The following is a 10,850-nucleotide window of genomic DNA, read 5'->3' on the forward strand; positions in this document are numbered from 1 at the left end:
TCGTTAGAGTTTTCATCGTAACACTCAACGCTGAAAATGGTGGTAAAACCGTTAAAGCCACCAATCGCAAACAAAAGATCATCCACCACTTCAATGCCGAAGTTGCTGCGAGGACTGAACATAGTGGGGACTGCATTCCACGTGTTGGTGACTGGGTTGTAAGCCTCCACGCTCCGAAGCCGCCTGTTTCCGTCAAATCCTCCTACCTGTAAAATGCCAAAGGTATGGACTTGAAATAGGCTTTTCCTCACCCGCCGAGCCAGCCAAATCAGTTTGTGCACAAGAAAGATAGTAACTGGTCCTGCCTCATTGACTTCAGTCTGAGCATTGCTGAGAGTGTGGGACCTCAGAGCGCAGTGCTTGCTTATTGCAGACTGCTCCCTTAGGTCTTTCTGGAACTTCCACAAGTATTTTGTACAACTGTCAAGATTTTACAGTTCTACAGAGTTTAGATGCAGTGCATGGACGGGATAAACAGGACCAAGCGAAATGTTCTGTGCTGCTGACACTATTAGCAGCAGCAGAAAAGAAATTTCTTTGCTGCAGCTGCTTAAAAATCGTCCATACATTTTTCATAACAAAAACCACGGAGGTGATAATATTCTCAGGAGGCTTATCAACCGTTCTAGCTCTGACTTTCTTACCTAAACCTCAAGCAACAAGCAAATGCCCAGCCTGAAAATCTAGGGAACGCAGATTAGCAAAAGTACTACGGGTGCTGGGTGGTGGCACAGCAGAGCTGCTGCCTCTCTCTTACCGCGTACACTTTGTTTCCATATGCCATCACGCCTACGCCGCTTCTTCTTCTTCTCATTGGGGCTATAAAGGTCCACTGGTTTGTTGTGGCATTGTACGATTCAGCTGTGACCAAGCATTCGTTTCCGTTGAACCCACCGCAGATATACACCTGTTACAGGAGAGAAAAAAAAAAAAAAAGGTGTGAGCATGGCAGTTATACCCTTGGTGGGAGAGCATGCTGAAGAGAAAATGGTGTGGCTGGGTTTTGGGGGGTTTTCTTCTTGTGTTTAATGGGAATGGAGTTTGAAGTAGTAAAAGCACAGGGAGTTATTCGGGCCAGCAGGGATTTAGACCCTTTATTTCCTGAAGTGCATGAAGCAGGTGGGTATAGCGTTTAATTTGTGGCCAGGAGAAGACCAGGCAGCAAGTGGGCTCTTGGTGGTAAGCAGCTCTGGAAGAGTTTAGCACTCTTGTCTGCATCTCCACCACCACGCCAGTCAGTTGCCATCTCTTAGAGAACTTTATATTGGTAACTCCAGGATTTAATTAATAAGGTTTATGTGACCTTTCTTTTTCTTTCCAATGATGCATCACATTAAAGGGAGCATTTGTTACCTTTCCGGTTCCCACAGCTCCCTTTTTCTATCTAGCTGTGGTAGCTGTCTTTATCGGGTATGCATCCCAAGAAGAGGGTCCATATGAAAGGACAGGCATTTGCTTGCCATGTAACACCGCGCACAGATGTTTGTTTGGTTCCTTATCCTGCTCGCCATACTTCAGCCTTAACTGCTTCCAATAATCTCGCGGTCGGTTTACCTTATCATGCAGCACGGTCGCGTTAGCGTCGCTTCTGTGCTCGTTCATGGGGGCAATCAGTGTCCACTGGTTCGTGTCTGGCTCGTAGCGTTCCGCTGTGTTGAGGCGCATGTATCCATCAAACCCTCCCATGGCGTAGATGAAGTTGTTGAGAGTGGCGACGCTGACGTAGCAACGCCGCGAGTGCATGGGTGCAACCTGCTGCCACGTTTTCTTAAGTGGGTCAAACCGCCTGACAGTGTTGAAATAATCCATGCTGTCAAATCCTCCAACAAGGTAGATAAAGCCTTTTAAATAAACAGTGCCGTGGTAGGCAAGGGGGCTCTCTTGCTCAAGTGTGATATTCAGCCACTTGTCTGCACGGGCATCATACGTCTCGATAGCGTTGGTTGGGCTCCCCCCGCTCCAGCCTCCGACGGCAAACAGGATGGCATAGGGGAGGCGAGGCCGGCTGAGCACGTTGGAGGAATTGGAGTAAGATGGGCCATACATGTTGAGGTTGTACATTTCTGTCAGCGTGTTTATGATGAGGCCTTTGCACTCCTCGTTGTCCTTCACATAATCGTGTGTTTTGACGTTGTTCATGAAGTATTCTGCTTGCATCAGTGCCAGTCGAACCTGAAAAATGCAGAAAGGTGAGAATATTAGCGCAGAATGTTTACACCTTGGTATCCTTTGTGGAATGGTTCCAGCACTGGGTGGCTTTGCTTTCAGGCTACGATGCTGTCTAAAGCTTATTAGAGAACCAGAGAATTAAATATGTAGGTTTTAGCTAACCCAGCAAAGGGTGTGCAGGGGTAAATTGTTCCATTTCATGGCAGGGAGCGTGCCGCTGCTTTGGCACAGTGCTTTCCTGTACGCACACCGACGCTGCCCTAACGCATGCTGGTATTTGCATAGCACAGCTTGTCTAGGCAAATGCTCACAAACTCTGTGTGTGTAGAGATAACATTCTGCGTGAACTTTGGCCCTTCCTGGATGTGAGGAACAGTTAAACTTAAGCTCTAAGGGTGAGGAGGTGTGTGCTTCAAAGGTGTGCCCCGTGTCCCAGCGCAGGATCTGCAACCTGTGTCCCAGCGCAGCAATAGCCTAACGGTCTGAAAGCTTAATTCTTTGTGAGCACTGTGAGGGGGCTGCAATTTCCTCTAATTTTACAAGAAAACCAAAGTACCTCTGGCTCAGCTGCCCCCTGCCCAGCTCCGCAGAGCCACCCAGGCCCGCGCCGCAGCAGCACTGACCTGGCCCAGCAGGACAGCGATGTGCTGCCTCCTGTTCTGCGGATCGTGAGCAATCCATTTCAGAATAGCCTCAAACACACCGTCTTCTTGTTTCACGTTGAGGTCGTCCTTCTCGATGATGTGTTTGAGCTCGTCGACAGAGAGGTCTAGAAACTCTGTGGACACCCTGGTCATGTCCTCAAAGTGATGGAGGATGAACTCATAGGCTGCTTTTCGCAGGTCAGGGCAGTGGTAATAATTTGTGAGCTTGCAGATGCCGATGCAATTTTCCAAGCATAGCTGGGATTTCAGGAACTCGCAGCACAGTCTGATGATGCCCATGATATTGAACTGGTCTGCTGCCATTAGCAAACTTTCAACATTGTCAACAGTGATCGGTACTGTCCTGGTGTAGGCGTACTCGATAATAAGCCTCATCATTTCAGGTGAAGTGCCAGGGATTTTATATACTCTCTTCTCTGTGGTGTTCCAGCTGCTGGTAAACATAGCCCTGCAAAACCCAAAGCAGTTCTGGTAGGAAAAGCTCTGCTGCGTTAAACCCTGACCCCGTTATCCCCTGTGACTTCTTTCCTGGGCACCAGTTTGGGACTGCACACTGGGAGGCCGTGTAGTTTATTAATTAATGTTTTCCCAGCTGGTTGTTTGAAAAAGGAGACACTGCCTCTGGCTGTGGACAGAGAGCAGCAGGGCGAGTGGTCACCTTGCTTCAACAAGAATGCCAGAGAACGTGTGGGGCAGGAAAACCTCCTGCCCGACGGCAGGTAAGCCGGGCTGGCTGGGCTCCCAGCCCTGCACCGCATCCGGGGGTTCCTCAGACACCACGTCCAGAGCTGCTGTTAGATACTAGGTTGTGGATTAATCCTGGTGTCCAGGGGGGTACCAGGGCTACGGGCAACTGCTGGAGTCTCAGTGCTGACATAAGCACTGGAGGTGCGCTAAGGTGGTGTGACCCAGGCTGGGAAATTCTGTTTGTCCCCATCCCTTCTTGTTTCAAGCACTGACCTGAAATACTGACTGCAGCTGCAGAGGATGTTCTTGTGAGCGTTGAATTCGACACCATCCACGCTGATGATCACATCACAGAGTTTCCCTTCCAGGCGAAGCTCATTGAAGATGTTGCAAGTCATAGCACTCATCTTCCTCTCCATGTGTGAGGATGAGTATCTACTGGGGTCTAAGCTATCACCCACGTTGAAGCCTGAGGCAGTGGAAGGTGCTTCTCTCTGAGGTGCTTACAGGTCTCTTAGCTTGCCCGCCAACATCGCCTCTGGAACCCGGCCTGTCTGGTGGTTCTGGAATGCGCCCCATAATGAGGTCACAGATGCAAGGGTGGCCTGGAGCTGGTTGCAGTGGTGCCTGGGCTGGCAGGGCTGCAAACCCCTCCCCAGGCAACGGGGTCCTGCTCCTCCCAGGCCCCTCGCTCTAGGGCTGCCCCCAGCCTTTGCTTAACCACAGTCCACATTACACCAGACCCTGTACCTACACCCTCTGAATGGCTCCTCTGAGCAAAGACAGCCTTGTGATTCCCCTGCAACCTTTTAATATTATTTCGCCTGGGTATAAAGGTCCCCAGAGCATGGAGTGCTTGTGAAGTGCCCTTGTACCAGCTCACACAGGAGGAGGCTGAGGCAGGCTGGCTGATGGCAGCGATGAAGGACAGATGCTCCTGCTGCTCCTTTGGAGCAGCAGAAGGTGCCACACGGAGAGTGAGGGGACAGGGACCCCCATCCTGGTCCTCACTGGCTTAACTCATGGTGCTGCTTTTCCTCTGTGCTTCGCCAGGGCTGTCGATGCCCCGGGTGCCCCGGTGGGGGTGTTCGCCAGGGCTGTTGGTGCCCCGGTGGGGGTCTCCGTGGTGCGGGGGAGCAGTTGGGGCTTTATCGTGTCACTGTCGGCGTGGAGCGGGGTTGAGTTACATGAATTTTGTGGTATCGCTGGGGGAGGTGTGACGGCACAGAGACACCCTTTGCCGTGGGGTTTGTATTATTGTTATCTTTTAATTTTCACTTCCACTTTCGCCTTCCTGGCTCGGAGCCTGTTGCAGGGGAAACGCAACCGCCAGCGCCGGCACCGGCCGGAGCCGCTTCGGGCGCGGGGGCGCAGCCCCAGCCTGGGAGTGCAGCGGGACCCGGGCACCCCCCCGGGCAGCCCCCTGCCCCCCCCAGCCCTGGATATACCCCCCGGCCCCCCCCCCAGCCCTGGATATCCCCCCGGGCCCCCCCCAGCCCTGGCCCCGCCCCCCATCCCCGCCCCCCCCGTCGTTCCGCCCCCTCCCCGCGGCTGCGCGGCCCCGGCCCTGCGCGGTGCGGAGCGATGGTGAGCGCGGGGCTGCGGGGGCTGCGGGGGCTGCGGGGGCTGCGGGGGGCGGGCCCGAGGGACCCCGAGTTGGGGGTGGGGGGTGTAAAGGCTGGGGCAGGGCTGGCCCGGGGGAAGCGGGGTCCTGGGGGAGGCGGGGAAGGCGGCCGGGGTGGAGAGAGCACAGCGGGGGCTGGAGGGCATCGGCCCCCCCCGCAGCTGCGAGGGGTCGCGGGGCGTCACGGAGCGCGGGGGTCTCTGCCCGCAGGTGCCTGAGCTGGAGAAAGCCACGGTCCGCATCCAGCAGCCGGAGCGTGTCCTGGGGACCATCCGCGCCATCAAGGAGCAGGGGATAAACAAGCTGCAGGTACTGGCCCAGTTTGGCTCCAGCACTGATGAGGCTGGGAGCAGGCAGTGCATCACCCTCACGCTGGGTCCAAGCCTTCATCTGCCTCCTCTTCCTCAGCCTGTCCAGCTGGGGCCTGGCTGCTCCCAGCCCACGTGCAAGGGAGCCCCTCCGCGTTTGGGGTTGCAGACGAGATGCATGGACGAGAGGGGGGACGGGGCTGGTTTTCCCGTCGAGGCCCAGGCTGGTGGCTCTCCCCAGATGGGCCGTTTTCCTCAGTTATACAAGCTATAAATACAAGCCAATCCCCGGACACCCCCGCCACCCACAGCAATAAGTCAGCAGGATTAAGCCATTTGGTGCTGATAAGAGTGCCACAGTGGGAGGGGTGCTGGCCGGCTCAGACGGGGACATCTGCTTGGTGGCTGGCAGGAGTGGCAACGGTCTGTGCCCTGCTGCGAGTCAGCACCCTCACGTGGGACCTGCTGGCGCGGGATTTGCATCCGTGCAGGCAGCAGCACCCTTGGCTGGCTGTGGCAGAGGTGCTGGGCGCTGGGATTTGCATCCGTGCAGGCAGCAGCACCCTTGGGTGGTTGTGGCAGAGGTGCTGGGTGCTGGCTCACGTGCACATCTGGTCTCCTCTCGCCTTCCAGGTCATTTCTGACTTCGACATGACGCTGAGCAGGTTCGGATGCAACGGCAGACGCTGCCCCACTTCGCACAGTGAGTGGAGCTCGTTGTTTTTATTGTTGCTAATTCTGTTTGGTTTCCGTGTTTGTGTTCTCCGTCCGTGGCTCCTGCTCTCTGCCTCCCTCCTTTGCCGAGCCTGACTGCTCCGTCTTGTTCTCCCTTGGTCCACCTCTGGGATTTGGCTGCTTGCTCCCAGCCTGCTGCGGGAGCTGTCTCCTGCTCTTGCTGCTTCTTCTACTACTTGCATCATGCTGCTCTCTCCCAGCTGAGCAATGCCCTACGATCAGCACGTGCCGCAGGTTCACGGCCACGTTCACCGCTGTGCCGAGACCCCGTGGCGAGCCTGTGCTCAGCTCCACGTGCTTGTTTTGGGAATTGCTGGCGCTGGAGGTGCAGGATACCTGCCTTTTAGAAAGCCTTTTAATGTTTCTGGGCTATGACGTTGGCATTTTGTTGCCTTTACAGATATCCTGGATAACAGTCGTGTCATCAGTGAGGACGGCAAGAAGAAGGTAGGTGCTGGTTTGTAAGGTGCTGCTTTTTGGCTCTGTGGGTTTTGTCCCTGTCGTGCATCTCACTCTTGCCCTGCTCTCTGTCCTGGCAGCAAGGTGCAGCTTGGAGAGCTGTTCACGCGAAACGCTGCAAGCTCTCCAAGCTGCACCTTGCTGCCAGGACAGAGAGCAGGGCAAGAGTCCCAGCTGCATTTCAGCCAGTGTGATGGAAAAAGAAGTTGAAAAGGGAAATTAAATTTGCAATGCTCAGCTGTGGGCATTTCGGTCTGATGAGGGGAGGAAGGGTGTAGGCGTGTGTGTCTGTACATGCAGTATCTGCAGCAAGGTGAGAGGCAGCCGGGCTGCCGGAGAGTTAACGCTTCCTTCCGAGATCTCCAGATTTTGCACAGAGTGAAGTTGTTTGGTAAAATGGTTTTGGTTGTGTTTTCCATTAGATCCTTTGGAGGAATTTAGAAATGCTTTTTTGTTGTTGTTGGCTACAGTCTCTTTAGAGGTGACGTTCACTCTGTTCTCTTTCTATCCGTGCAACGCTCCAGCTGAGAGATCTGCTGCACTATTACTATCCCATTGAAATCGATCCCAACCGGACGCTGGAAGAGAAACGTCCGCTCATGGTGGAATGGTGAGTGCTTGTATCTAATGATCTTGACCTTGTCCTGGCAACTTCTTGCCCCCGAGGACTACAAGACACAAGGCATGAACTGTCTCTAGGCTTGGTGGCCATACCGGGAATTCGTAGTCGTTATTTTTCTGACTGCCTTAAGGCTGCTGCCCAGGAAGCTCACCCTGCTGCCTTTCCCTAGGTGGACCAGGGCCCATGAGCTGCTGTCGCAGCAGAAGATCCAAAGGGTGACATAGCCCAGATCGTCAGAGAATCGGACGTGATGCTGAGGTAGGGGCTCGGGTTTGGCTGCCTGTGGCCCTTTCCCTCCTGCCATGGTGCAAGCGGGTCTCCTTGCTTTCACCCCGAGCTGTGCCTGGTCTCCACAGCGCGGCAGATCCATATCTCCCTTCCTGGGGCTGAGCTCTGATCGTGAAAGAGCCAGAAGTCAGCGCCGTGAGCCGCAGCCTCAGCTTCCACCTCCCTTGGGTCTTGGCCGGGAGCTGCCAAGGGGATGGATGATGGGCAGAGAGAGCTGCCTGTCTTGCAGGGTGGGCTAGGGGGGCAGCATGCAGCTCCCCTTGTCCAGGAGGGATTTCCTCTCCACACACTGTAAATGCTGGGTCTTATCCAGGCCCTTGGCTCAGCATCACATTTTCACCCACAGCTCAAAAACCTGGTGCTAAAACTTGCTCTTAAAGTTGGCCTCGGCAGCGATGGCCCTAAAAAGGGGCTCAGGGGCACCTTGGTCTGAGCAGCCGCCGGTCTCAGGGAGGAGGTGGTGTCCATGTCCAGGTCTTCCTGAGCCCAAGCTCCCCTTCTGCATGGAAATCATGTCCCAGCGGACTGGGACTGTTACATGTTTGATCCCACTCCCAACCAGTCTGACCTGTTGCATCTCTCTAACGTCGGGTTCCTGCATGGGCTGGCAGCACCCCCTCCTGCGGGCATGTGCCGGCGCGCTGTGCCCTGTGTCCCTGTCAGAAGCTGGATGTGTGCAGGGACAAACCCCTTGCATGCACAGGGAATGCCACAGGAATGCCAGTGCCACCAAAAAAATTTGCAGAGCGCCCTTGTTTGGGGAGTCCTGGGCAGAAATAGGAGCCTCGTAGCTGGGCTGAGGGTGCTCACAGCCCACGGTGCTCCGGGCACCTTGCTGCCAGGACAGAGAGCGGGGCAAGAGTCCCGGCTGCGTTTCAGCCAGTGTGATGGAAAAAGAAGTTGAAAAGGGAAATTAAATTTGCAATGCTCAGCTGTGGGCATTTTATTCTGATGAGGGGAGGAAGGGTGTAGGCGTGTGCGTCTGTACGTGCAGTATCTGCAGCAAGGTGAGAGTCAGCCGGGCTGCCGGAGGGTTAACGCTTCCTTCTGAGATCTCCAGATTTGCTCAGAGTGAAGTTGTTTGGTAAAACGGTTTTGGTTGTGTTTTCCATTAGATCCTTTGGAAGATTTTAGAAATTTGGAGGAATAGGAAAAAAAATAGAAAAAAAACCCCAAAATTTGTGTTGTTGGCTACAGTCTCTTTAGACATGATGTTCACTCTTTCTTTTTGTGCAACGCTCCGTTGTTTATGCATATATATATGTATAAACTTGCAATACCGTGTAACGGACACTTCTGCCCTAGGGATGGATTCAATGAATTATTTGATCAGCTGCACAAGTACAACATCCCCCTGTTCATCTTCTCGGCTGGCGTTGGTGACATCCTTGAAGAGATTATCCGTCAGGCCAACGTCTTCTACTCAAACGTCAACGTGGTGTCCAACTACATGGACTTTGATGATAACGTGAGTTTCTGCGTCACGTTTGTGTGGTGGGCTGGCAAAGAGGAGAGTTGTCGGGCGAATCGAGGGCTGCAAGATGTTTAACGGAGACACTACTGGGTTAAAAGCTGTTGGTTGACATCTCTAATTAGGTATTCGATGGCTGTAGATGGAGCTGACCCTTTGCTGGGTCCCAGCAAAGCCCGAGAGGCTGGTCGGGTCCTGCCCCGTTTGTGCTGTGTCTTCAAGGGCTGCGAGCTGCTGCCACCCTAGCAGCCCCCTGAACATCAGCCCTGGGGGGTGGTAGAGTTTCCCTGTCCTCACGGGGAGCTGGGGCAGCAGTAAGAGCGGGGACAGATGAGGTGGGCAGGCAGGGTGCGGGGACAGCTGAGCATCGGCTCGCAATCTCGGGGACTCCTCGCCTTTCAAACTTGTTTTTTTGGTGGCGGAAAGGGTGCTGCTGTCTCTGTGTCCGGCGCTGTGTGCTCCATCCTGGTGCAGGGTGAGGATGGAGTTAACTGACCACAGAAGTCTCTCCTGAGCTGAAGGCCAGATGTCCTTTAAAGCAGTGTGGAAGGCTTTTTGTTGATGTACTAAAGCCTGAAAAGTCCCAACGCACATTAGAAAATTGCACGTCTCTTACAATGAAGCCCTCTGTTCCCACGGGTGGTGTGTTGGGACAGACAGTCCTCGGGGGAGCATGGGACAGCGTGACAGTGCTGCCTACTGCTGGGGTCCTGCTGCGCCCTGGGGCTCCCCTCACTGCAGCTTTCCGTGGCCCCTGACCAGCTCCAGGGCAGCGTCTCCATCCTTGGGTTTGGTCTCACCATCTGGGAAGGGGTTGCCCTGCAGAAGGGGGCTCCTGGGGACTGTCCCCAGCTGTTTCATGGCTGCTGGGTTTCCACACTCCTTGGAACACACCTAGAGCTGGTGCCCTGTGAGCATCCCCCCCAGTTTGCCCGTTCCAGAAAGGCTGCTGAGGCTGCGGCACGGCGAAGGGTTTGCTGCGGGATCAGCCTGTCTTGTTTGCACAGGGAGTCCTCACGCGTTTCAAGGGACCTCTCATCCACACCTACAACAAGAACAACAGTGTCCTGCAGGGTACGGAGTATTTCCAGCAGCTGAGCACTAGGACGAGCATCATCTTGCTGGGGGACTCCATGGGGGATCTGACAATGGCAGATGGCGTTCCCAGTGTGGAGAACATCCTCAAAATTGGCTTTCTCAATGACAAGGTGGGTGTGAGAAGCAGTCGTCTTGCTTCCGCGCCAGCCTTCCCCAGGCGCGAAGCCTCGGGGGACAGTGGAGAGGGGCAGGCAGCTGTCCCAGTGATTCAGGGGGTGCAAGAGATTCTGCAAGCTGCTGTGGGGTGCATGGAAGGACTGGGGGTATCTGCTGAGCTCCCAGTGCGCCTGGGGCTTTGTCGGGGTGGTTATTGACCCCTCTTCAGTAGCATCAAGACGCAAGGGCTGTGGGGGCAGCACCTTTGTTCCCAGCCACTGGTGTTTATGGTCCTCTCCTCTCTCTGTGGCGCTCTCTTCTCCTCCCCCATCCCCACGGCCACCCTGCAGGTGGAAGAGCGGAGAGGGAAGTACCTGGATGCCTACGACATCGTGCTGGAGAGCGACGAGACCCTGGATGTGGTCAATGGGATTCTCCGGTACATCCTTACCGAGACGTGAGCTGGGAAGGCAGCATCCCAGCTCCGGCCCCTCCGCAAGGCACCTGGGCAGTGAATGTCCTTCCCTGGACAAAGCTGGACTAGATCTGGTACCTGCTGCGCTCCATCCTGACGCTGGGCAGGCTCCCTGCCCTGGCTGCTGTGTGTTGCGCACATCCTGCCCTCACG

General features: G+C 55.0%; 2 protein-coding genes across 2 annotated transcripts; one reads left to right on the top strand and one right to left on the bottom strand.

Annotated features, from left to right (window-relative positions):
- The first annotated feature begins 127 nt into the window (after positions 1–127).
- NT5C3B (5'-nucleotidase, cytosolic IIIB) lies at positions 128–10,795 on the top strand. The gene is given in 10 exon segments (XM_037410927.1): positions 128–222; positions 5,356–5,454; positions 6,087–6,156; positions 6,589–6,635; positions 7,172–7,257; positions 7,439–7,473; positions 7,476–7,527; positions 8,863–9,025; positions 10,036–10,236; positions 10,573–10,795. Coding segments are annotated over 10 exon segments (873 nt in total). The 5' UTR covers positions 128–213; the 3' UTR covers positions 10,684–10,795.
- Positions 229–4,949, bottom strand: KLHL10 (kelch like family member 10). The gene is made up of 4 exons (XM_037410926.1): positions 3,795–4,949; positions 2,793–3,282; positions 1,555–2,172; positions 229–907 (listed from the first exon to the last, which is right to left on the bottom strand). Exons 1-4 carry the CDS (start codon positions 3,938–3,940, stop codon positions 710–712), a joined length of 1,452 nt encoding a protein of 483 aa, XP_037266823.1. The 5' UTR covers positions 3,941–4,949; the 3' UTR covers positions 229–709.
- Positions 10,796–10,850: the final 55 nt, after the last annotated feature.

This window comes from Falco rusticolus, chromosome 18, assembly GCF_015220075.1.
Source record: "Falco rusticolus isolate bFalRus1 chromosome 18, bFalRus1.pri, whole genome shotgun sequence".
Taxonomy (NCBI): Eukaryota; Metazoa; Chordata; class Aves; order Falconiformes; family Falconidae; genus Falco; species Falco rusticolus.

Bases quoted from the DNA above. Each gene is read 5' to 3' on its own strand.
- KLHL10 (XM_037410926.1), bottom strand. From the start codon at position 3,940: ATGGAGAGGAAGATGAGTGCTATGACTTGCAACATCTTCAATGAGCTT. The intron at 3,283-3,794 runs GTCAGTGCTTGA...TGGGTTTTGCAG, and splicing joins AGCTGCAGTCAGTATTTCAG to GGCTATGTTTACCAGCAGCT. The intron at 2,173-2,792 runs GTCAGTGCTGCT...TGCATTTTTCAG, and splicing joins TCGCTGTCCTGCTGGGCCAG to GTTCGACTGGCACTGATGCA.